The sequence below is a fragment of the Otolemur garnettii genome, unplaced genomic scaffold (assembly GCF_000181295.1).
Source record: "Otolemur garnettii isolate 467f Iridium unplaced genomic scaffold, OtoGar3 scaffold00135, whole genome shotgun sequence".
Taxonomy (NCBI): domain Eukaryota; kingdom Metazoa; phylum Chordata; class Mammalia; order Primates; family Galagidae; genus Otolemur; species Otolemur garnettii.
In genome coordinates this window covers 3,806,434-3,833,574 of record NW_003852530.1, presented here as the reverse complement: position 1 = coordinate 3,833,574, position 27,141 = coordinate 3,806,434, and the positions used below count along the sequence as shown (strand labels likewise).

The window sequence follows — 27,141 nt, the reverse complement described above, 5'->3', positions numbered from 1 at the left end:
GTCACTCACGGACAGCAAAGTGTGGAGTTGTACTGCTGCCTCATCTGTCAGTGATAAACCTGCCTGACATTTCACAGAAACGGATAATCGAAAGAGGGTAACTGGCCAAAAAAATGACAAAAAGCCCTAAAGTGATAATGCTGGATGCAAATTCAGACACAAACAATGGGTTATAGAACAAGTAGCTGACCGCAGGAACGTGGAGGCTACTGCCATTGAAGAAAGTCTGTACATGCAGCCAGAGGATCTCAGTGAAGGTGAATTTAATGACACAGACGAGGCTTGTGATTCCCAAAGGGAGTTATACTGGCAAAAAAATTCACATTAAAGGAACTCCTGGAAATATTTCAGATACTGAAAAGAGTAAAAGGATAAAATGCCGAAAGCTGACCCTACTTAGAACTGACAATCTGCCAAGGCATAGAAAAGATGCTCATTAGCATAGAAAAAGACATTAATTTGGATAGTTTAAGGATTTTAGGAGTAGTATGCCAGAAAACAAGATCCAAGACCAAGTATATCTTTCACAATCTCACAATGCATGCACACACATACACACGAATGTTAAACTCAGCTTTTAGCTTAAAAAATTATATTAAAAATATCCTGTTGTTATTTATACTGGCAGCCTGTAAGCAGCTTCACGATGAGTGCTCATCACAAGAAGGACCAAGGCAGGATTATAGGGTAGACTTGCAGCCCCACCTTCCACCTTCCAAGGAGCGGAGAGGACTGAAGGTTAGGCTGACCTCCAGTGGCCAGTGGCTCAAGCACTTGTGCCTATGTAGTAAGGAAGCCACCACAGGCCCAAAGAAGAGAGTCTAGAGAGCTCCCAGAAAGGGGGCATGCTGAGATGGGGAGGGGTGCTGTGCCCAGCGGCGTGCGGAGGCCCCCCCTCCATACCTTGTCAGCTACCTCTCTTCCTCTGTACTCTGTGTGAGGTCCCTTATGGTAAACCACAACACGTGTTTTGAGGACATCCAGCTGGTGTCAGCTGCACAACCAATTGCTTACTTGGTGTGTGGAGAAAACTGCCCCCATAGCTGATCACAGAAGTCTTCTGTGTTGATTATTGTGGGGGGGGGGGGAAGCAGAGAAAAAAATTTGTATTTTTTCTACTTACCACTCAAAACAACAAGAAATTGAACTACCTACAAAACCCACATATTAAATTCCATTTCCTCACCACTTCTCCCATAGATAATAAAGAACAATAAGCAACTTTGTACCCAGTGCCTGCTGGAGAACATCACCTCCGCGGTGAGAGCTCTGCGTGTCCCCCAGTCTCACCCCCTTTCCGCTCCCAGAGACACACACCTGTCTGGATTCTCTATTGTGTGACCTGCTTCCTTTTCCTTTTCCATATTTACTTCTCTTTGTTTGCATGTTTTTGAGAATATAAACAGAATCATACTTTATGTATTCTTCTGAGACTTGCTTCTGTGTCTCTGGGTCAATGTCTTTGAGATACACAAAGTTAAAGACTTGGGGGATCACATATTTAAAAATAAAACACAGAGAGACTCATCACGTTAACAGGTACAGCTCATTCACCGTACAGAGCACCTGCTCCTACTTTGATTTTTACCTCTGTGGTTTCTCAATTTCCCTGATAGAAACTGCAGAGGTAAAACATTTAAAAACATGTGTCTGGTGTATCAGTCACTATTGAAGAGCTGTCTGCTCATCTAGTCTGCTATGTCATCTGGGCAGAGCACCCTGCTTACAGACAGTTTAAATTGTTGAGTCTCAACTGGTCAGTAAGTGCTGTCTTTATTTAAAACTTTTTCTGATTAATCTATATTCTGGGTACAAAAATGGAATATACAGGCAAGTACAAAGACAAATTCTAAAAAACTACTTGCATAACTTCTGGTCTTTTTTAATGTGCATATGTAGATCGGAGGTAAAAGTAGAACCATACTATAGATTTGTAATCCTCTTTTTGACAATGTTCCCTGAGCATTTTCTCAAGTTAAAAATTATGCATTTTCCATGGGGTATAGTGTTCCACCCTGTGAAAGTATCATAATACAACCATTCTGCTCAGTAGTATCAAGCTGGAACGTTTTTGATCTTTTTGACATTATATAAACAATGCTGTTAACAAATATCTTCACATCAATAAAAACACATTACTGATTATCCCTTAGGATACAGAGGTAAACATTTAAAAAATTTTCATTTTCTCTCAAGAATCTTTAAAAATGAAGGAGGGCTGGGTGCAGTGCTCACTAATTTTTGACAAGGGTACCAAGAGGACACAATGGGGAAAGGACAGTCTCTCTGATGAACAGTGCTGGCGACACTGGGTATCCACATACAGAAGAATGGAACTGGACACTTACACCATACACACAAATCAACTCAAAATGAATAAAAGTCCTACGTTTAAGACCAGAAACCATAAACCTCCTAGGAGAGAATTCAGGAGAATCTCCCTGACACCTGTGTTGGCAATGATTTCCTGGATACGACACCAACGGCTCAGGTTACAAAAGCAATAGCAAGTAAGCGGGCTACATCAAGCTGAGAAGCTTCTGAACTACAGGCAGAGAAAGCAACCAACAAGATGAAGAGGCGACCTAGGACGGAGAAAAATATCTGCAAACTACATGAATGATAAGGAGTTAATATCCAAAATTTATAAAGAACTCTTACAACTCAATAGCAGAAAAACAACACAATTAAAAAATGAGCAAAGGATTTGAACACGTATTTCTCCAAAGGAGACATGAAAATGGCCTAGGTGGTCAACATCACTAACCATTAGGGAAATACAAGTTAAAACCACTATGCAATTATCACCTCACACCACTGGATGGCTATTACCAAACAGATAAGAGATAGTGGGAAGCGCGTGGGGAAATGAAACCCCAGCACACTGCTGGTGGTGATGTAGAGTGGCACGGCTGTGGAGGGTGGTGTGGAGGCCGTACCTGCATAAGGAAACTAAAATGGTAACCACCACATGCCCCAGCAGCCCCTCTTCTGGGTGCACCCACAGGAGATGAAGCCACCCCCCGGGAGGGTGTCCGCACACACCAGTTCACTGCCGCCTTACATAGACCTTAGACTCAAAAACCTCGGTGCCTGCTGAGGGACAAAGGGATAAAGAAGCTGTGGCATAAATATGCAACAATTAAAACAGAGATTCTGCTATTGATCACAACACGGATGGAACTGGAGGACACTGTACTGTGTGGAATAGGCCAGACACAGAAAGACAAATGCTGTGTCATCTCACTTAAATGTGGGTTAAATGTGGGATCTAAAAAAGAAAACATCAAACATACAGAGGTAGAGAATTAAAGAGTGGCTACTGGGGGCTGGGGAAGGGGAGGAAATGGGGAGACGCAGCCCCAAAGAGAGAGTAGCAGGTATGTGGAACGAACCTGTCCAGAGATCTAAGGTGCACGCAGCGTGAGGACTACAGTGGATACAGCTGGACTGTATGAGGAGTCTTTGCTCAATCAGTAACTGTAGACAATGACAATCAGTTAATTTGCTTCACCACTGTAACCATTTTACCATCCATATGCATCCTGTAACATTATGCTGTAAATACACTTCAATATACTTCAAATACACCTGATAAAATTTATTTGAATAAAAAAAAACAAAAAAAAATTTTAGAAGAGAGGCCATGTCTAACAAATCATTCTAACCGCCTTATAAGAGACCAGTTACACCCATATTTCCATTTAGGATAAACTGCTTCTTCCTACTTCACCCCATCTATTAGGCAAAAACCAACAAATAAAAAAACAAAACTAAGCCAAAATAAACTCATACTAAGAAAACAGCAGCAGCAGCAGGGCGTATTTATCACAGCGTCACCTGCCACGACTTCGTTTTGCTTCTCTGGAGGAACTGCCTGGTGCCCCTGACGACAGAGCCCTTTGATGCAGCTGCCAAAGTCTGGACGGCAGCGTCAGACCATGACACCGGCATCCGTGAACCCCTAACAGCTCGAGTGGGGGCTCCACTAACAGCCCGTAAGTAAGGCTGCCACTGGAATGGACTGAGCACCGGAGTGCCCCAATGAACTCAACTTCTAAGTCAACCAGTAAATCCCCCCCCCCCATCGGGATGGAATATTACTGTCCCCTGACGCACGAAAGCTATTTTGGCAACTAAAAGACTCAGGTCTTCTAACAACGTGGGATTGATTTTTTCAGCAGGGTTTCTCCCCTTGCTAATGTGTCAGTCAAGTTCAGTTCCAGAACCCAAGGGGATGAGGAGGCAGGTCAAACATCCCCACTGCCTTGCCCGGCTCCTGAGTGGGCCAATTTCCAGCTCTGATTCTTTGGGAACAACTGCCTTTGAGGGTGACATAGAAGAAAGCAGGCGCTAGATGTCTGACAAAACTTGGCGTGACTTGAGTATGATTTAACATATACACCAAGATTTCAACAGAAAATATGCAACAGAGTTTGTCTTACCACATTCAATTCATTTTCTATGCTTTTAAAGAAATAAGGCCCAGAAAAATAGCCACTTCAAATTTTGTGATGAACCTGAGGAGTCTCTATATGCTACTGTAAAAACTAAACTCATCCCTTCGAAACAGAGTATTTTTGCCTCTCTCCTAACTAGATTGTCATCTGCTAAAGCGGCTCACACCTGTAATCCCAGTACTCTGGCAGGCGAGGCAGGTGGGCTGCCTGACCTCAGGAGTTTGAGACCAGCCGGGGCAGGATGGAAACCCCACCTCTGCTAAAAATAGAGCAACTAGTCAGGCGTAGTGGTGGGCCCCTGGTCCCAGCTGCTCAGGAGGCTGAGGCAGAAGGATTGCTTGAGCCCAAGAGTTCAAAGCTGCTGTGAACTGTGACAGCAGGTCACCCTACCTAGGTGACAAAGTGAGACTCTGTCTCAAAATAAATAAACAAAAACAAAAAACATAAAAACAAACAAACCAAAAAAAATCCAAAAACAAATTCAAGCTTTCCAAAGACTGGAGTATTCCCCCAAGACAACATCACTGACTAAAAGCCAGTGAACCCAGTGGTTGAAGTGATGGTATGTGACTTCCGAGGGTAGGTCACAAAGGCCACACAGCTTTGGCCTACTTCTCTGAGAAGCTTGTTCTGGGGACTGGCACACTCTGCCCGGTGCACAGGGAGAAGTCACAGGGATGTGTCCCAGCCTGAGGCCCAACCAGCAGCCAAGAGCAGCCATCAGCCTGTGAGGAGTGAGCCTTCGGGTAACTAATGCCCAGATGTCTGAGTCACCTCCTGCCCTCAAGGCTTCCCTACTGCTAAGACCTAGACCGTGTGGGACGGAGACAAGCTCTGCCCACTGTGCCCCTTCCACGTTCCTGACCTACAGCCTCCCTAAGCACAGTGGGACAGCTGACGGAGTCCAGCAGCAGGTGGTCTGGTGTGCAGCAGCAGGACGTGTCATCAAGAGCTCTCCCCAGCACCACACAGCCTGGCGGGATGGTCAGTCCTCACAATCATGGGTTATAGCTCTGGCTCTGCCACTTGTGAGACCCGAGGGAAGTTATTGAGCCTATCCCAGCCTGTTGCCATGTCTACAATATCGAGGTTATAATGACTCCTAAGTCCTAGGCTGCTATGAGGATTAAGAGGGCAGACACACAGTGAGCACTTGGGACACTGCCTAGCACACAGAGTCTTCTCAAAAATGCCAGCTACTATCATTTCTGATACATTTATTTAAAGACCATCACGTGACTGGCCATTCTGAGGGCAACTCACCATTCCCATTCCAAACTGTCATTCTCACTGCTTAAAACCTTTCTGGAACTTTTTTGGATTTCTCTTCCAGCTCTTGGGTCATACTAGAAAACTGGGCTTACTGACACACAGGCACACAGCACTTGGCACAGGTGATGCACCATCCCTGAAAATCAGGCGCATTCTTTTTTTTTTTGTACTGTTGTCTGCCTTGGTCACTACACTATCTTAAAAAAAAAAAATCAAAGACCAAAAAAAACTCTGAACACCAAGAAAAAGATTAATAAATTTGACTAAAACTAGAAATTACTATTCTTCAATGAAACAGCAGAGAGGGAGGAAGCTGCAGTTTAGAAGCTGCCAGTGTCAACACAGGGAGCACCTTGCACTGAGCAGGCACAACTCCTGAGACCAGCAAGCCGGGCCGGACCATCCACCCTACACAGCCCACAGACAAAAAGACTGACAACTTCACACACTGTCAGGAAAATGCAAATCAAAACCAAATGACACAGCACCATACACCCACCAGGATGATAAGGACTGAACTCTGACAACAGAAGTGTCGGCAGGGACAAGAACTGGGGCCACCATTTTTTTTTTCTTAGAGACAGAGTCTCACTTTTGTGGCCCTCGGTAGAGTGCTGTGGCATCACAGCTCACAGCAACCTCCAGCTCTTGAGCTTAGGCAATTCTTTTATCTCAGCCTCCCAAGTAGCTGGGACTATAGGCACCCACCACAATGCCTCACTATTTTTTTGTTGCAGTTTGGCCAGGGCTGAGTTTGAACCTGCCACCCTTGGTGGGGTGCTGGCACCCTACTCACTGAGCCACAGGTGCCGTCATTTTTGAAGTCTGCTGAGATATCTACTGAGGCTGAGCACATGTGCAGGCCCAAATACCAAAACATCCCACTCCTAGGTATGAACCCAACGGAAATGGACTCATTTCACATATGCAACCCCCAAAACATAAAAGAATGTTCAAAAGGACGGTATTCATAATGAGGGGAAACCCTGACTATAACCCAAACGGGTGTGCCTATCAATAGTAGAATGAACAATCTGTGGGGTCGTTTTACAATGAAATAGTATTGTGGTGAGACACCACAGACACACGCAGGAAGGCTGAGACATGAAAAATATGCACCATAAGATACATTTCCACTAGGTTCAAAAACAGGCAAAACTAATTTCCAATGTTAGAAGTCAAGACCGTGGTTCCCAGAAAGGGTGGCCAGTGAATGATGGGAAGGCCCACAAGGGGGTGCTGGGGAGGGACTGATAACAGTTCATGTTACCAGCATGAGTTTAATCTGTGATCATTCATCAAGCTGTACATCTATGATTTATGCAATTTCCAGGATTATACTACCTTTAATCAAGGGCAATTAAAAAAATCTGGTGGGGGGAAGAGTGCGACTTCATAGACTTATCAGTCAAACACAGAGTCTGGAGTTTGCTCTGTTCCTGATGTCAACAATAATAAAAGTATATTCTGAAACATTTAGGGAAAAATTGGGTATTGGGGGGCTGGGTATTAAAAACATTCAACTTAAACATGTATTTGTGCAGGTCTCCACTTAAGAAAAAGTATAGTGGGCAGGGCCTGTGGTTCAGTGGGTAGAGCACTGGCCCCATATACCGAGGGTGGCAGGTTCAAACCCAGCCCCAGCCAAACTGCAACAAAAAGTAGCCAGGCTTTGTGGTGGGGACCTGTAGTCCCAGCTACTGGGAGGCTGAGGCAAGAGAATTAAGCCCAGGAGCTGGAGGTTGCTATGAGCTGTGACACCACAGTACTCTACTGAGGGCGACAAAGTGAGACTCTCTCTCTACAAAAAAAAAAAAAAAGCATACTAAAACCACTACACATTTATTTTCAATAATAAATTAAGCTTATTCCATACATTTACATAAGGAGAGCCGTTTTACATATGAGAAAAACAGAGGTACGCAGACAACCATCAGTCAGCAATTACTGAGCGCCGGCCAGGCACCAGTATGCTGAGGACTTTAGTCCAAAGGCCACACACCATCCTCCCCACCCTGCCAGGACACTGTCAGAATCTAAGCACCAACACATTTGTTTCTAAAATGGGCTTGGTGTCATATGGGTCAAAATTTGATCACCTCAGGAGAATGTTTTGCCCCCCGATCTTGTTTTCCACAACAGTTGTGTTGGGGGATGTAAATCAGGGGAGTTCTCCTACTGTGGTATTAAACTAAACTGAGGACAATCTACTATTTAAAAATTTTGCATGAAACCTATCAGTAAGACTTTGGGGTCAAAAGGCAGGACCAGGCATGGTGTGGTGGCTCATGCCTATAAATCCCAGCACGTTGTGAGATGCGAGGATGGCTGAGTCCAGGAGTTTGAGACCAGCCTGAGCAAGAGCAAGACCCCATCTCTAAAAACTGCCAGGCACTGTGGTGGACACCTGTAGTCCCAACTACTTGGGAGACTGAGGCAGGAGGATCACTTGAGCCCAGGAGTTTGAGGTTGCTGTGAGCTATGATATGATACCATGGCACTCTAGCTGGGGTGACACAGGGAGACTTGGTCTCAAAAAAAATAAAAATAAAAACAAAAGTTAGCTGCATCTGAGAGTGATTGGGATGGGATGATATCATTATAATTGTTCCCTGTCCTTACACAAGAATAAAAAACAGCACTTTCACTCTGCAGCTGGGACAGGGTTTTTGAGATGACCTCATGACTTTATGAGCAGAAAAAGGGAGTCAGTCCCTTCCAGACACCAGGTAACATGCTGAGTGCTTCATTAACATAATCCCATTCAGTCCTCACCAAGCCTATGAGTTAGGCAGTGTTCTCCTCAGTGTCACATGGGAAAGGAAGCCTAGCTAGGAATAACATTCCCAAGGCCATTGGTGGGGTATAGGCAGGGTACAGGCCGGGGACTTTCCTAAAGCTTGGACTCTCCCAAGACACTGCATTGTTTCCAAAGCCGGGCCCTCAGCATAACAGTGTTTCCCGCTGGGCACAGCATCTCTCTAGCAGGTAGGCTGTGACTCCTACCCAGGAACAGGCATCATCCTTGCACAGAATCTATTACGTAACAGGCATGTTAAAATACCTGATAAACCTTGTGTGCCCTTGTCAAAGTTGTGCAACAGCAGGCATCCCTCCCTGCTCTATGAGAACTTCATCCCTTGCTTCTTAAAGTGTAGGGATTCAGGAAACAAGCCCCAAGTCTGACCGTAATTATTCTTTGTTTCCCAAACTATGAGAGCATGAGAAGTCTACAGCTTTTCCTTCTGTCTCTCTCTCTCTTTTTTTTTTTTTGGTTAGACAATGAATCATTGAGAAGGGATGAGAATAAAAGCTGGGCCTGGTAACTATTAGGCAACTGTTGTCTCCTGGCATCTATTAAGTGCTAGTACCTTACGTGGCATTTTGTTTAATCCTCACAACTTTCAATATCCTCATTTTATAAACAACAAAGCCAAGCACAGAGAGTTTGTTTAGGTCACAAGTCCCACAAGTGAGAGAGCTCCGATTTAATTCCAGGACTGCATGCCAGAGCTGTAAGGAACTGTACTGCTCAGATCCCACAGCTGGGGTCAGCGAAGGACTGAATTGAGGCACAGAAAGCAGAGGAGAGGTATTGCCACCACCGATGCTCTACTACAAAACAGGCACACTGATGCAAAGCTCCTGCGCCCCTGGGCCAGGCCTCGGGGCTGTGCAGCCACAGTGCATGCTGGCACTGCAGAAGCTCTCCATTGCTACCTGGGAGCATACTTCTTAAAAGATAGTGTAGGGAAAGTGGGAAATGCATAGGGTACGGGCTCTGAGAAGACAAGCCCTAACTCTGACCATGAGCACACCAGGCAACAAAACTGAGTGAAGCAGAAACAAAAGCAGCCCGAGAACTGCTGTGATCCTTGGATTAAATGAGAGGTGAGAAGGCTGTTTACCAGCTCAGAGAAACTGCTGTGACCCTTGGATGAAGTCAGGTGAGAAGGCTGTTTACCAGCTCGTCTTCAGGGAGACAGATATGACAGTAGAAACCTAGTGGAATAGGACAAATTAATCCACGATATCTGCAGAGTGCAGGTCCCACAAAGACAATGGGGAATGTTTAAAGAGGGGTCACAAGACTAGAAAATAGGACTTAGCAGAAAAAACTGATAATCATTACCTGGAAGGAGGCATGACATCATTTAAAGACATAAATACTCAGAACAAAACCAGATGGGGAGGGATTGTGTGAATAAATTTGGAAAACTGCAACAAACTGGGGCTTCTCAGATGTGACGTGAAGAGGGTTCTCACAGGATGCTGACCACAGGCACGAAGCCCTAGAACAACTGCAGCTGACGCTGAGCCCGTGAGCATTTTGAGAATCTAAGGGAAACTGCTGTCTAGCACATTAAGCACACATTAAGTGACACGGAAAGCTTTGAAATGAATCTCTAAGCTGTTAACACTAATCTACTCAGGTGGATGCGAGACTCTCCTCTGCAGACCCAGACTCAATCATAATTACATATCTCAGAGCTCACTGGTTTATTGTTTGTCTATGAGTTCCATGATGGTAAAGAAGTGGCCTTTTGGTCATCACTATAGTTCAGGACCTACCACGGCCCCTGGAACATAATATTTGTTCAGTAAATATTTCTCAATAAGTAAGAGAACAGAATAATTCTGCATCCAGGGAAGGTTATTTTAGTCTTGCCCAAATCCCATGAATTTGGCCCCAAGTTTTCTCCTATTAGGTAAACAGTGTCCTTCCTCCATTATGTCTTCTAAACGTTTCCCAGTGGAAATTATGAATGGATACATGTTCAGTCCCACCTATCATGCCTCATCTAGAATTTTACAGCACTGATTTACTATATATAATGGTCTTCACTGTACTCTGGGGCAAAAATCTTTCTCAGGGATTTTTGTTTTAAAAACATTTAAAATAAAAATAGAGACACTGAGGTAAGGTCAAAAATCTTCCACAGAGCTGTAAGAGTGCAAACTGAAGAGTGATTCTAAGTAAGACTGCTGGTTAGCAAATTAAGCACGTATTAAATATTCAAAACCACATATAGGGAGAGCCACCCTACAGGATCAAATAATGACCTTTTATGGCACAGCCTGATCAGGTTTTCATTTAGATTAACAGAACAACTTTCACACACTCACTGTGTCATACTTATAAAACCTGGAGAGAGAATTAAAACATGAAACAAGTTTTGTCAATGGGGTTAAAAGAATTCATGCCCATGGCCTGCCACTGTCCTGTCAGTCACAGTGACCGGGTCAGCACTGACGCAGGACCTTAATGTCCCCCCAGGGCTGCAGGGGAGCTCACTGCTCTGTGACAGCTGGGCAAACTTTGCACCTTTACCAGACAGGATGCCCTAAAAGTCACGTCTGAAGTCACCATATGAAGAAAAAATGGGAAATTATAGCTAAGTGTAGCTGTAGTTACAAAATAATCAAAAAATTTTATAAAAAGGTGGCAAACATGTAGACATCATTTTGTAAAATTCTGTAATGGACATTTAAGTAAAGGTACATTTATCTAAAATTTCCCATCTTCCCTATGTATGGTAACTTTAAGGACACCCAGTATACAAACAACAAATAGTTTATTTTGAAGAGGCAAAGTTCATTTAAGAAACAATGATTTCTGTTAACAGCTTATCTTAATTCAGTGGTTCTCAACCTTCCTAATGCCTCAATGTATTTTCATTGTTACAAAGGTGTCATGACCCACAGGCTGAGAACCACTGCCTTAATTCATTCAGAATGCCTATGTTATATTTTGAAAATACATATCTAAATTTGCTTTTGTGAAAAATCAAGTAACAAAATCAAACAAAAATGACCTTATTCTATATATGCTAGCTTAATTTTCAAAAATAGAATCTTTTACAGAAGTTTTATTCCCTTTCAGTTTTAAAGATATTTTGCTGGAATCCTGAGTCTCTAACAGCCAAATTACTGAAATGTACTCTCAAGCTCTGAAAACTGCCATGATAATTTATACCCAAATGAAATGAAAACACAGAACTGACAGACACAGATGTCTTCCTACAGTTCAACCAGACGAAAGCTCTACTGACATAAGACTCAAAACTCAAAGTTCATGTTCTTTAACAGAGTAAACAAGACTTACACAACCAGTAAAAGTTTCTCAGTTCCTAACCTGTGCTTTAGCAAGTGCTATGAATTTTTAATCACAGCAGAACCTCCGTAGCTGACCAGTCCCTAAGCTGATGGGATTTTCACAGGCCAGGTGTGCCCCACAGGCACACAGGCCTCAGTCTTCATGGTGACCACCTCTGTGTTATGGTCCCTCGGGTGGCCAAGTTACAGAGGTTCTACTATATTTCTATTTTATTTTGTTCCTGTAAAACATTTTAACATAAGCATTAAACTTCTAGGATTATCACACTTACCTGTACGGCTTATCGGAATTGTGGACACGTCTGTGGTTCCTCACACCGACGTATGTTGTACTTGTGTAGTCACACACATCACATCTATACTGCTTCTGGACTGAGGACTTAGTCCCTAGGCAAAGAATTTCAGAGTTTTAGCAGCATGGTTTGGTAAGATTTAAATCACTGTTTTATATTCCATTATAAATGAACATCTATACCACACAGTAATATTAACATTTCAATCAAGACTCTGTTTAAATTTAACAAGTTTGGAGAGGTTTTACAGGTTCCCTGCGTGAGCAGGTACAAACTGAACATCATCTCTAACCTTTAAACCTAGAAAGTTTCGTTAACCAGAGAGATGCTACTGATTTGTATCAACAAACAGGTGTCACTTCAATCAATACTGGATATATTTTTTATTTTTTTAATATTATTTTTTTTGAGACAGAGCCTCAAGCTGTCACCCTGGGTCGAGTGCTGTGGCATCACAGCTCACAGCAACCTCCAACTCCTGGGCTCAAGCAAGTCTCCTGCCTCAGTCTCCCAAGTCGCTGGGACTACAGGCACTCGCCACACGCCCGGATATTTTTTTGGTTGCAGCCATCATTGTCGTTTGGCGGGCCCGGGCTGGATTTGAACCCACCAGCTCAGGTGTATGTGGCTGGCGCCTCAGCCATTTGAGCCACAGGTGCTGAGCCTATTCTTTTTATATTTTTATTTTTTCTTTTATTTATTTATTTATTTTGCAGTTTTTGGCCAGGGCTGGGTTAGAACCCACCACCTCCAGTATATGGGGCCGGCACCCTACTCCTTGAACCACAAGTACCACCCTTATATATTTTTAATTTTTATTTCAGGTTAATGTGAGGGTACAAACAACTAGGTTATAATATTTGCATTTGTTAGGTAGAGTCCCTCTTGTAGTTGTGTCTCACACTCAAAAGGTGTGCCATGTATCCCGACACTGTGCCGATGAAGTGGGAGTACCCCAATGCCCTGCCTCCTCCTGACTTGAATTGAGTTTTCTCTCCTGTGGGTGTGTATTAGTTCATCTACTGGCTTCATATTAGTGTTGAGTACATTGGATGCTTGGTTTTCCATTCTTGAGATACTTTACTAAGAACAATGTGTTTCAACTCCATTCAGTGGATATATTTTTTTAAAGAAATAGTGATTCACCAAATTAATACCATAATCCAATACTATAAGGTGTGGCTATGACACATATATAACAAACTCAATATGAAAAGCCTGCAGCTTGTAGGTTTTCTTTTGTTAACACTAAATGTCAGCCAACTGCAATGTGGAAGAAAAGGTACCTCAAATGATTAAGTGCTACATAGTGTAGTTTAAGTCTATCTAGTTAACTGACAGGTTATGGGGCAAAGGTTATGACTCTCATGAAAATGCAGGGAACATAGATCCAGTGTAAACAGGGCCATGTAACTGAACTTACTGGGTGACCCAAGCTGGATGACCTGACCATACAGAACTGTCCCCTGAAGACAGCCACTGCTTTCTTTACTCTCCACTGTGCGAGGTCCACAGGCTCCTCACACCCCGCCTGCTTTTCATCCAGGAAGAGGCAACCACGAAGCCCCAGGGCAGGCAGGGCAGGAGAAGCTGTGTCCCTGGCAGGAGGGAGCTTGGGTGCAACACCAGGACACAGTGCACAAAAGTAAAATTAATGGGACGAAAAAATCCATGCGGAAATTTCAACAGAGAAAATCCTTAAGCTAAATTTAAGCTTTCTAAAATCGAAGCTTTCTTTTGCTAATAACTACTGCCAGGCAGAACAAAAATGTCCTAATTTCCTGGTATAAATCTATAACATTAATATACACACTAATCATAATTATAATCTAAGTATTGCTCTTAATTGGTAGGTTAAAAACTTGGACTCGATTATAAATGGCACTGTTCCAAATACAGTTTTTAAAAAAATCCTGAAAAAATGAAGTGTGAAATATTGGATAATGGTTTTGTGTGAGAAATATTACAGATCAATGACAACTAATAAAACTGACAGATGGAAAAACTTAATATAGAACGGAATGAGAGCCCGTGCTACTTGAAGCAACTGTTTCCAGTGGGAAGAATATTGGATTTAAAGTTCAAAAACTTGGGCTTAGTCCTTGCTCTGCTCTTACTACCAGTATGATCTCGGGTAAATTACATTACCTCAGGGGTCTCAGCTATATCATCAACAAAATGGAAAGACTAGAACCTCATGCATGGTTTTGTAAATCCTATGTTTTTCCTTCACCAAAGTCTGTATATTACCTGCATGTCTGGGTAAAGTCTTTACTCTGTCACTAGGCTGTTGACTCCCTGAAGGCAAGGATGTACCTGTTTTATTTATACTGAACCCCCAGGGGTTGGCAAATTACAGGTTTCTAATGAAAACGATTTAATTACATTTTATAAAGAAAGACGCTATGAAAATGCTTTGCCTATGGCTCTGTTACAGCACCCTAGGTATTTGCTGTGGTACTTACCAGTCCAGTTCTGAGGTGGGCTCAAGGGCAATGATGCCCTTCATGTACTCCCAGTACCCAGCAAAGCAGCCCACTCAAGGCAGGCAAGTCACCTCTAATGGCCAAGGTCTTAAGTTCAAGTACAAGTTGAAAACATGCCCTCAGGTATCTGTGCTGTCATAATGGGAAGAAATGGGGACCAGGGAGGCACACATCTCCCATTTTGTTTAATAAGTTTACTAAGTGCTTAAAGAAGTTCTCGCAAGACATGAATTATTATCACCTTCTTTGTAAGCTAGAGATGTGCTCTAGCATTGAATTAATAAATTCCCACCCAGGTGTAAGTGTGAAGGAAGACAGGCACCTGAACTGTTGCAGTACTGTGACAGAAAAAAGCAAGTGGAGCCAAGTGGAGTGAGAAAAGGCACCACCAGCAATTTCAACTCCGTGCATCTAACCCTAAGGAAAAAGTATGATCCACAAAGAAAAGATGCTGGGAAACGGAACACGGTGAACAGATGCTAATGCTGTAAAGCCTGAAACGGTTTAATTCTGAGTTGACATCTTAATCTTTTTATTGAAATTGCCAATTTTAATCCATCGACTCATCTGGACAGTTGTAAATGTTGACATTTAAGATGGTGCTGACAAAGACACATCCTAACGCTGGTATTGACTGCAGGGGGCACTACTGAGCAGCACTCACTGGATTCCTTCATTAGGGACTTATGGTCCAATCGCATCAAATGTTGTAATGTCTCCTTTAAAGGGGATGTGGAAACATAATGAATTAAAATAAAAGGAGGCATTTAGGGCTATTTTGTGAAAAGGAAACAAAACTGTTTCAGCTCAGCCATCTATTGCAGAAACAGATGCTATGTCATAAACTCCTTTTGTTTGGATAGTTTTACAGGGATGACATCTGTTTGACAAGGGAATTTTGGTGCTACAGTGGTGTCAAAATCAGTTCTTTCAGAAACATTCTAGAATCAGTTATGCTTTCTGGGGTATAATTTAATGAAACATTATGGTAAAACATTTCACTCTGTAGTCGTTTCTAACTTTAATTCTTAGCAAATCTAAACAGGAAAGTCACCCCAATATGTTTTATTTCCTATAAACACTCTATGCTACACTCGAGCCATTTAAAGTATATCAATTTAAGTGAGCTGCAGCAAGGAAACACAGCTTAGTACACTTTATCCCCAATTCTCCGGATGTGGCATCCGCCTTTTCATGGAACTCTAATTAAATCTTTTGATTCTAATATTCCTATTACCAGAAACTCGGCTGACTGGTACCTAACTAGTACATAAAAAGATCTTGTGTTTTTTTAAAATAATGCAGATGAAATCTGGCAGTCATACTTGGGTAAGAATAAGATCACAGCAGGAAGCCTGAGTTAAAGTTTGAGGTGGGGGCCTACCATCTGCAAAGGCTCTGTGCTCAGCAGGTCAGCTGGTGGGGGGGGAGAGGCTCTCCACGGTGCAGTTCCTCCTGCTCGCTGGCACGGGGCCTCCCAAGGTCTGTGCCATAGCTGGGCTCTCACAGGGTAGCACACCTATCAGTGGTGATATCCGCCTACATGGCTGAGGCTGAGAACTTACTAATCTAGTACTTCTAACCTCCACCCTAGTAATAACTGACCTCATCCAGCACTTGGCACCTCCTCAGAAACAAGTAGGATTCACTCACATCCATCATATACAAATAGGGCAGAACACATACTCTAGTCCTGACGATAACCCACATGGCAATGAGTGTTTTTGCTTCATATGCTAGTCACTGCAGCCTGTATAAAAAATACACAGATACCTTCCTGAACACATTTCCCATCAGTTGTATCGCTGGCAACTCTTGGCTCGGTAGACGCTGCTACTGACAAGGTATCTGGAAGACTGTGTTGCTCCCTCTCATGATTCCTCAGTTGACTCTACAAAGTGGAGAGAAATTACCATGTAAGTTTCAGTAAATACACATGTCCAATTACTAGGAGGCTGCAGAAGGGGTTAATTGTTTTCATGGCCTCTTACCTAGAAAATATTACCAATATTTTAAAATCAAATCTGCTAAAAGACTGATACATTTGGCAACTTACAGACACAAGCACACTAGATAAATCATAATCTCATCATAAAGAGAGCTCTTCTTTCTTATTCTCCAAAAGGAAGTCTATTTTGGGTGGAGTTTGTGCATGACACAGGCAAGCTTACTCAACTACTAGGAGGCCTGAGGAGGAAGAGCGTTCAGAGCAACACAACACTTTCACAAGAATAAAGCCAACCAGTAATCACTAGACTCCTTATTTTTGCCTTTAAATATCAACTAAATGTGTAAGAGTGACCTAATCAGAACTGTTCCTCCAATGAAATCTTCCTTCTGTACCTTAACCTCATGAATCCAGAGAATAGCGGCAAAAGAAACTCCTGGAAGTTGTATTCTAGCCTATTTGGATGTGCTACTTGGAATCTCAGGGGGGTAATCCCAGCAGCACTGAATCTCAGACTCAAAGTTCTTCTTATTCCTGATCAGCTTTTCACCACCAGCTAGACCCCAATTCTGGCTAATCTGAGAGAAAAAGTCAGCATCCCAGTTAGCCCTTTAGGACACACTTTTAAAACACTTTCAAAACACTTTCTAAGAGTCACCTGGCCCCCTTGGTTGAGAACCTTTATAAAAGAACAGCATTTCATGCAGATACTGGTTTTAAGGTCAGCACACAAGACAAAACCAGTCAAAACACCCTTCCAAGTCCTTCATAGTGGCTGTACGACCGTGTATATGTGGTTCTATTTCACCTAAGTCCAACACAGCCCATTTTTCCTTCTGCAATGACACACATTACTGTTGGCTGTGTGGTGGCTAAAGGGAATGACGTGCATTTGGGGGTCATACAAGATAAGAAATATGTATTTTTATCTTGATGATATATGGTTAAATATGTGTAAGTGAAATGTACATATGATGTCAACCCATCGTATATTCCCTTGTAACTTGAAATCAACACTTTAAAAAACACGTATCTCCACTAAAACACTAATATCAAACACAGAGGCTGTTAAGAAGGCAGCAAGGGGGACAGAGTTCAGCAGCAGGAATTCTGAAGGCCTCGACTTCAGTCCCAACTTTTAACACTAATTAGTTGGATCCTCTGGGCAGATTATCCAACTCTTCTGGGACTCATTCCTCATCTGTAAAATAGGGTGGTTGGGCTAGATCTGCAAAGTTCCCTACTCGATTCAGAACTCCAACGCTTACCTTGTAATGGAAAGATTCCTGGCACTGCTTGCACTGATATATCCTGGCCTTACAGTGGTTGATCATGTGGCTCTCCAGACCCTTGCTGCTGTCGGCGACATGCTCGCAGATGGGACACTGGTAGGGCTGCCTCTGCCGGTGGACTCGCAGGTGCTGCTTCATGTGGCCTTTGTTGCCACTCGCGTAGTGACATAGGCGGCAGCGGTAGGGCCGCTCCGCGTTGGGGATGTACTCCACCACGCTGTTTGCTGACAAGCTCGCCTCACTGCTGGGCTGGCACTGGGCATTGTCCTGCAACTCTTTTAAAATGTCATCATCTGAAGCATTCTGGTCTGTCCTTTCTCTCAACTTCTCAATCACGGTGAGTAAGGACATGCTGATGCCTGTCTTTACTTGCCCGTCTGACAATTCTTGCCTTCCCTCTGGGAGTGCTACCAAGGTGGAGTTACTTTGGTTAAAGCTAGGCAATCCATCCGTAGAGTTTCTAAGTGGTGACATCATTTTTGAATATGCTGCCAAGGTACTATTGTCTACTTGCCTTTGTCCAGTACCTGGATCTAAGAGGTTTATGTCTCCATAAGGCCCGAGGTTGGCCCTTGTCAGCTCTGCGGCCCGTATAGGCATGGTGACGAGGGCTTCTGCAGCTAACGAGTGGAGTCTGAGGGACTCGGAGTTTGTCCTCCTTCGGCCTGGTGGGGCGTTCTCATCAGCAGCCAGGCCTTTACTTATTAACTCATCTTTCTTCTCTGTGCTGCTCCAGCCTATGATCAACCCCCCAATATCAACAGTGCATTTATCAGCACGGTAAACATCATCCGTTCCTTCACACCCAATCTGGGCTTCTGTCTGGCTCAGGTTTTTCCCCTCTTCAATTTCAGCATTCATGAGGAAATGTTTCTGTGAAAGAGTTTCTTCAGCGCTTGGCAGTCGCTCCACTATCACATTAACGTGACCTTTTCTGTTCGGGCTACTGCTGATAATTTTCTGTGCTGATGAGAGCAGGCTATCAGCCATCAGGTTCTCCTCTGTGTCAGAAATCACTGCTAGCATTTCTTCCTCACTAGGGTCAAGGGTAACTGACTGACCTAGGGGCACACCCCTTTCTGCGCTCTGCTCTAAAGGGGATGACGAGGCTAACTGTTGTGAACTGCAGATCTGCACTTGGACCGACGGCCCGTTGTGGATACTGAGTTCACTGTCTCCTATGGCAATGACTACAGCATCTACCCCGCCGGGGGCAGCAGCCACTGAAGAATCCAGCAAGCCCAGGGGCTCATTTTCATTCTCAAAGATCGGATAGGAGCAGTCAACCTCCCCTGCATGTTTCCAGGCGTGCGTCTTCAACATCCTCTGCTGGCCACAGGTGTAACTACAGAACAAGCAGCGGTACATGCCATACTGCTCATACGCATACCACTTCCTCCGGCCCACTCCTGCCTCAGCTGAAGTCGGGATGGCATGTGTTTGTGGACTGTTCACGCTTCCAGGGACACCAGGAAGCGGCTCACTGCTTCCTTCCGTTGCTCTCTGCTGTGAGGAGTTGGAAGGGCTTGTGCCCTCCTGGGCTTTGGCTTGAGCATGACCACCATCATTTTCGTGGTCATTTACCACATGAGCTTCAAGTTCCTCTTGGCTTTTAGAGGTTATATGGCACTCTGAGCACATCAGGATCACTTCATTCTGTTGACCATGCTGCTTAATATGATCTTTTAACACAGGAAAAGAGGATGATAAGAACTTACAAAGGCTGCACTGGTAAGACATAGCCTTCCCATCGCTCTGGGCAAGAGAGTCGGGGCTAAGATTCGTTTGTGACATCTCCGCTCTTCTAATATCAGCAGCAGGTGACTGGGCTACTTTAGCTGGAATCTCACAAAGTTCTTGGGTTTCAAGAGATTGTGTTATAGCACTTGAACGTCCACGTTTTTTCCCAATTAAAAGACATTTTTGTGACTTTTCATGTTCCACTATCTTGCTTAACTTCTGGATAACATGGATTAATGGGTCTGTTTTAGCTTTCCTTTGCTCGTCAATTTCCAGTGAAGGACTGATGATACTTTCAGCAGTCAGTACAGCTTCCTGTTCTCCAATGTCTGGCACCAACATGGCAACACTGCTGCTTTCTTCCATATCTAAAAAGGGTAACATCCAACAGAAGTATACCAGGTTACAGGATAATTACAGGAAAATAATTCAGGAAATGACATTAATTTTAACCTAATGTAAGTATTCTCTAAGATGGGAGCTCTGTATCAACGTACCTAGCTATTCCCAATATAAACTTAAGTTGTTTACAATTTCTCTCCTGAATACAATCTTCTATAAACAAAGACTGATGATGGAGATCTTTCCATCCTTCCCTTATTTCTTTGGAAATGACTTTAACCGTATTTATCTCGGTTTTTCTTTACTTTCTTTGCCTTTGACATCCAGATGAACCCCGCCAATACTCCCTTTTGCACATGCCAAAGAAAAAAAGACTCTATTTCCCAATTAAAGCAATACAGCCATGCTCGAGGCACATAGAACCACCTCAGGTTACTGAGAAACAACATTTTATAAAGTCAATGACTGATACAATACCTGAGAAATTATTTTTTACATGAAATAGAACTATAGTTTTGTTACTAAAATCACAAACTTTTTTCTCCCCAAATTATGAAACCATATTGTAAAGAGCACAGTGAATTTTGAGAAGTACTAGCAAACGAAACTAAATAAAAGCAATGATCCAGTTCCTGCTTTTACTTCCTTTGATTTATCTTCCTCAGGATAAACCACAAACTATGCTGTGGTTTTTTCTGGAGGTCATATTAGTGGTCAACTATTACTCATAACCCACATATGTGTCCTTTTTTTTTTTTTTTTTTTTTAAAGAAAGGGAAAAGGGCATCAGAGGAGGAAAAAGGTGATGTCCCAGCTGGGTTTCGGGTCCAGATATGAATAGAGAGAGTCCTCAGAACAGATTATTTCTAACTTCTAGTATCATGTCCAAGGAAGTCACTAAACACAAAATACTCGCAGATCTTTCTGCCTGAGTCTTGAATATTCTTTATATTTCCTGGCAGTGCTTTCATTTCAGACATTTCCTTTGGCTTAAAGTGAGATTAATTTGTTGACTTGGATCACATTTTTAAGTTTAGGCTTTTTTCCAGCAACAAGTTTTGTTTTTCCACATTTTAGGTGCATTCTGGAATCTTACTCACAACATTCAATAAATGCCAGCAAAATTTTTGGTGGCGCTAGCTACAGACCAAAGACCACACTATTCTTAATCTTCAGTCACAGGCTCTGAATTCTTATTTTAGGTGGTGAATCATGGCTTCTCTTCCCTGCATGGCTGAATCAACATGTAAGGGCCACTGGGCCCCTGCCAGGACTATACCTAAACTACCCCCTCCCCTGTGCTCTGACCAGCTTCAGTGCCAGGACGCCCACGACGACTCTGGGCAGCAGTTACAGTGCTTCCTCTCTTATTTTCTACTCTCCTGGCACACTAGCTTTCTAGATTTAGGTCCACATCAGGCAAAACGACAAACATTTTACTCTTGGCTTCTTTTTCTTTAGTACTACTTCTTTCCTCCCTCCTAGTACTCTGCCCTACGGGATTGGCTTTTTCTTTTTTGTCTTTTCCGCCAATGGCCCTGAAGGTGGGAACTGCATTCAACAGCCGTGACAACAGTGACAGCTGTTCCTGCTCCCAAAGGTCAGCAGTCCTCTAGCCACTCTCCCCACATCCCCAACAACCTCTCAAAAGACAAGTCCTGTTTCGTCTTTCTTAGGTAGCAAAAACAAGTCTTCCTAGATCACTACACTCAGCCTTAAGCTGTAAAGAGGAGACAACAGGGGAATAATTTGTTTCTTCAGAAAAATGCTTTTGTGATTTCCTAAGTCAACTTTATTGCCTTAGAATTCCACATTTTTAGGCCAAGGGGAGCTGTGGCTCTTCATGTGACTACTGATTTCCCTTCAGGGTGATTAACTTAAGGTTTTATTTCCTTCAGTTCGATTGTTAAATGCAAGTTAGTTGAATAATAAGTTTAGTAATAGGAATCCCTGAACACTCGATTCTCTGGACAGGCGCTGGCTCTCTACTGCCAATCTACGGTCCTCCTCCCATGAAACACAGCATCTGTGTGGGCTGGCTATAATCTCCAGGTTAACAGGTGACTGTTTGTTCAACAGACTTTGCACACCCACAAGGTTATAAGGGTGACTCATGTTATCTCTTTTCTGAACAGTGCAAATTGCTCCCTGGGGATATTTCAGTGTGGGCCTTAAAAAGAAAAGTGCACTGGAGAGGACAACAAGGAGTTCTCTCATCTTGAGAAAAAGGCTAACACAAAAGAATCTGACAAAACATTCAGATTTTTAAAGCTGTATCTGCTCAGGCATTAAGAGCTAATGGAAATTTGCAGCAGATGCTCCAATTTTCCCTGAACATTTATGTAAGTATCTCGTTTTAGAGGCTGCATACATTTGGGGATAAGTACAGTAATGGCAGCTATAAAACAGATATGACAACATAAAATACATCAAGAAACACCTGAAAAACCAGTTTGAGCCCACGTGCAAAATCAACATACAAGTTAAACCTCATAAAAACAAAAGTATCTGTTAAAAAAAGGTTAGATAAATAGCTCGTAATAAAGTATACGCAGAGGGGAAGTTACCTTAAGGACAACTCTTCAAATTTTCACAAAAATGTTACTTAGCTCACAAATGCACATACACATATATGCTGTACACACACGTGTCTATTTATATGCATACACAGTAGAACCTCTGTAGGTTGACCACCCATGGGACTGTAAAGAACAGGCCAATAGATGAAGGTCAACATAGGGAACTAGCCCTGAGTAAGTGTGGTAAATGGCCAGGCTGTGAAAATAAGGTCAACTTCAGGAGGTGGTCAGAGTAGGGAGGAAGTCAACCATGGAGGTTCTACTGCATATGAGACTGCATGTCAAGTGAAGTAAAATTTATTTGAATAAAAGAGATGAAAATAAGGAATACAAACACCATCCTACTGACTCAATAATGACTTCAACAAGGATTATGCTAATACCATCCTTGATTCCCAGAGATCAGTATCAACGTGGCTTTAAAAGATTACCATGGTGGCAGTGGGGGGAGAAGTGGAGAGGGTAGGGATAAAGAATGACAAATTATTAACTGAAGTTAAGTGATGAGTACATAGGAGTTGATTATACTATTCTAATTATGTAAATGTTAAAAAATTTTCTCACTAAAAAGTCAGAAAAAAATTATGTGCAGGGTACAAAGCAAAATATCAAGAAGAATGGAAACATTTAAAATTCACAGTACTCAGTTTAAAACCCGGCTGAGCAGGTGAGACCAACACATTTAGAAGTTAACAACAGGCAAGAGTACACAGGTAAAATGGAAGGTGACGGTCCACAGCAAGACCCTGCAAGAGGCCCAAGAGTTCCTGGGGCTGGGAAGGTAAGTAAAGGCTTCCTGAGGAGGTAAGATGGACACCAGATCCCAGAGGACAGGCAGCATGCCACATGTCACCCTTTTGCCCTCTAGGCTCATGATCTGTCCGAGAGAGATCACATCACTAGACTCCGCTGTCCTCTGGTTTCTGGTTGAGGTTAGCCGAGGGGGAGCAACGAGAGATCAGAGGGGAGGGAAGAGTGAGAACAGAATATCTGATGTCCTGATTCACCACCTCTTGGACCGGCTGTGCTCCTCAAAAGAAGGCCACTTTTCTCCAGGTGGGCTGCTCTCTCTACCACACTCTTCTGATGCTGCCAGCTCCAGATAACTGTATCATCCCTACAGTTTGCCCATGTAAGTCCCATGCCTTTATTATCAGTATCTCTGTAAACATGCCCTCCTTAGGTTATCCTAATTTGAGTGTGGCATTTGCTTCCTTAGCATACTGTCAATGCAAATTGACACAAGCATAAGAATGACAAGGAAGGCAGCCATAACATGACTGTATTTTTCGAAGTGAGAATAAGCTTGCAATCTAGGGGTTAGTGAAAAGATCAATATGGCTGAACAAGGACATTCACAAGGAGGAGAGGAGACAGGAGGCATTAACATCACAGGAAATTTCTTGTTTGGAATCTTTAGACATAACACAACAAATATATCAAATACAAACAAACAAACAAAAGCTGTATCCCAAACCAGAAAAGTTCTATAACCTTTTCCACTGAGTCTCCCAAACTGTTCCTTGACAACAGTCTCCACAGGCAAGAGCTTATAATTAATGTCTTTTCCAAAGAAAGTTAAAAGCCAAATTATTTTAGTTTTTACAATTTCCTTATAATTCACTATTTGGTTTATTTCTGTATCTAACTAGTTCTTTTTAGCTACAGGAGCATGGTCATCATAAGTAAAATCAAATTGAGCAATTCACGTGGACCTGGAGAAAAGGCTGTGAAGGCAGTGATAGAAATAAAGGAACCTTCTTTTTCAGAATAAGAATTTGTTCTTTTCCAACCAGAAAACTGAACAACAGAAGTAATGGTAAGTTAATTGCCCATTCTTCCTAATTTTAACTCTAAAATAAACACATGGGCTCAGCTCACACCTGGAATCTCAGCACTCTGGGAAGCCCAGGTAGGAGGACTGCTTGAGGCCAGGAGTTCAAGAACAGAAATCCCGTCCATACAAAAAATTAGGAGAAAAAAAATTAGCGTGGCATGGTGGTTTAGGCTCATAGTCCTAGCTACTTGGGAGGCCAATGCAGGAAGATATCTTGTGCCCAGGAGTTCAAGGTTGCAGTGAACTCTGATGGTGCCACTATACTCTCCCCTGGGCAAGGCCCTGTCTCTAAAGAGGTGAAGAAATGAATGAGTAAATAAACAATAAACACAAAGAAACCCCCAAAAGCACCCATTTATTTTGTTCCAATGAAAAGAAAGTAGGGGAAGACATATACTCACGGATCCTCCCCTAAGCGCCTTCGGTCAGTTGTGTGACCTCAGGCCAGTCACTGTGTCTGTGGGTGGAGCTGGATGAACTCTCAGGTCTCTGCATTACAAACTGTCTATAAAAAGTTATGTGGAAACTGCTTACACATTGATTATAGATTTATCTTGTTAATGCCAGTTATAATTTGACTTAAAATCTCCCTAGCTCAATGTAATTATTAATTGCCACTAAGAAAAACTAAGTATAAATGACAACTATATGAATATCATAGCTTAGAGTTTCTTAACTGGCACCTGGCCTAAGAGAATATTCTAATTTGGCAGCTGCAATTAAGACATAAGGTCTAACTAACATAAACCAGTATTCAGATGTACTATCACTGAGCATATCCAGTGTGCCAAACTATGCTGGAGACTACACAAATGTACCAGGGAGCCCTAGTCCTGCAGGTGCAAGTCCAGGGTGTAATGCCTGTGTAGGTGTTCTTTAATACTCACCTAATTCCTGGTAACACTAGCTTTCTCTCTTTCTCTCCTTTTTTGCAGATTAGGAACCCGAGACTACTATAGTAACTACTTTAAGACCTGAAATCCAGGTCTGTCTGATACTAAAACTATGATTTCTTGAATACACCACATTTTCTCTTAATTCTCAGTGACAATAAAAATGTACAAAATATTGATAACGAAAAGAGTAACAGGCCCTTACATCTAGGCTGTATCAAACAGGTTAGTGTATTTGATCTTATTTATAACTCTTTGGGACAGGTGGACATGACACAATTTCATAAAAAACACTCAGCGCAGTTTAAGTCACTTACCCAAGGTTACATGGCTGTTAAGTGGCAGAGCCAGTGTCTTTCAAATCAATTCCTGAAATTAATAGTCCCTTGGATCAATCTTCACAATCCAGCTGTGGCCAAGAATGAAAGTATATAGCATCAAACATTTCTCTTTCTTGGTTAAACAGAGTAATGATGTTTTTGGCAGTGGAAAATTTCCCAATATTTCACGTCAAAAAGAAATTCAGAGTAATGTTCATGCAACCCTATTACATGATGCAAATTTATAAAGTTTACCTAACAAGCAGACTTGAGTAATTCTGCAGAAGTTAGAAACAAAAAATAAGCTCTGGAAACTTCTCCCAATAATTGCAAATGTTATGTTTTACCTCATAATTTAATTCACTGCAAACACTATTGGGGTTCTGACAGGACTTTCTAAGGAGTATAGAATGGTAAATTGCAATGATGCTATTTTAACCTTAACCAAAAATACAATCTAGAGTGATTCTGCAATTTTTACACAGTGGGCAAAAATAGCAGCATAAAAAGATATGAGTGACCTATATATTTTCTAAAGCAGATTCCTACCCCGGCCCTCTCTTTCTTTGCTACTGTTTCTCATACTAAAATAAATCTAAAAGGTCAAAGAATGTTCCTTCGGTTCCCCTAGAATGCAACTATCTTATCGATTACGGTTAAATAAAATAGTTCACTGCCAGGGCAGAAAGCATTATCTTTGGGCCTCCTGTGAAGTTAATTTTCAACGAGTTAGGGAAGTAAAGGAATCTTTTAATCAATAGCGAAACCCTTACAGTGAGTCAGAACAGAGTACTCAAGAAAGTACAAACTTGAGGAGGTGATAATTGTCCTAGAAGAGAGATGCAGACTGATAGCAAATTACAGCCCACTGCAGAAACCAAAAAAAGACCGCCCTTAGCTTGGGAAGGTGGGCTCTGCCTTGTTAATAACCATCCCGGCCTTGCACACTAAATCACCTACTCTGGTTGCCTCCAAGATCTTAAAATGCGGGAGCTTTATCCCAAGGGTCTCAGCGATCTCTGGATCCAAGAGGGCTGCAGTAAATGCAGAAAGCCAGGATAGCTTTCTTCTTCTTCTTTTTTTTTTTTTGGTACTAGCTTTTTCTACACTACGCAATGGCTAAAAAGGACTGGGACGATGAGGGGCGGGGAGTTGACAAAAGTAATAAAGCAATGCGGTGCGAGGCAGCCCCGCCGGCCGGAGCGGTTCCACGGCAGCGGGAGGGACGGGAGCGATGCCCTGGGCTGACCCGGCCGGTGACAGCGGGCGGGAGCGGCGGGTTCCCTCCCACCCGGCCGCAGGGCGAGCCCGAGGTATCCGCAGGCCCTGCTGTGGGCTGCGCAGAGGACAGAACGGGGACTCGGAATGTGGGGTATGTGGCGAACACTGGGCAGGTTTCGACAGGCTGAAGAGGAAGCGGGCGCCGGCGGAGGCCTGAGGGAAGGATGCACATGGCCGGCGACAACGCCACAGCCGCGGGCGGAGGGGCGGCCCCGGGGCGCGGTACCTGCGGTCGGGCGGCGGCGGCGGCGGCGGCTGCTGCTCCGCGAGCCTCCTTTGGC

The 27,141-nt window shown here is 43.0% G+C and overlaps 1 protein-coding gene across 2 annotated transcripts in view; it reads right to left on the bottom strand.

The window, feature by feature from the left end:
• The window catches only part of ZNF507 (zinc finger protein 507), a 40,699-nt gene extending 14,112 nt beyond the window's left edge, over nucleotides 1–26,587 (bottom strand). Inside the window, exons 1-4 of one of the 2 annotated variants that reach the window (XM_023518362.1) lie at nucleotides 25,577–26,587; nucleotides 17,845–19,976; nucleotides 16,402–16,519; nucleotides 12,122–12,236 (exon numbers count right to left, since the gene is read on the bottom strand). In XM_023518362.1, coding sequence (XP_023374130.1) covers nucleotides 12,122–12,236; nucleotides 16,402–16,519; nucleotides 17,845–19,974 — 2,363 coding nt within the window. In that variant the 5' untranslated portion in view covers nucleotides 19,975–19,976; nucleotides 25,577–26,587. Of the gene's footprint in view, nucleotides 1–12,121; nucleotides 12,237–16,401; nucleotides 16,520–17,844; nucleotides 20,007–25,576 lie in introns of those variants that run through there. The other variant, XM_012810535.2, reaches the window with a different exon arrangement.
• Between the last annotated feature and the right edge of the window lie 554 nt (nucleotides 26,588–27,141).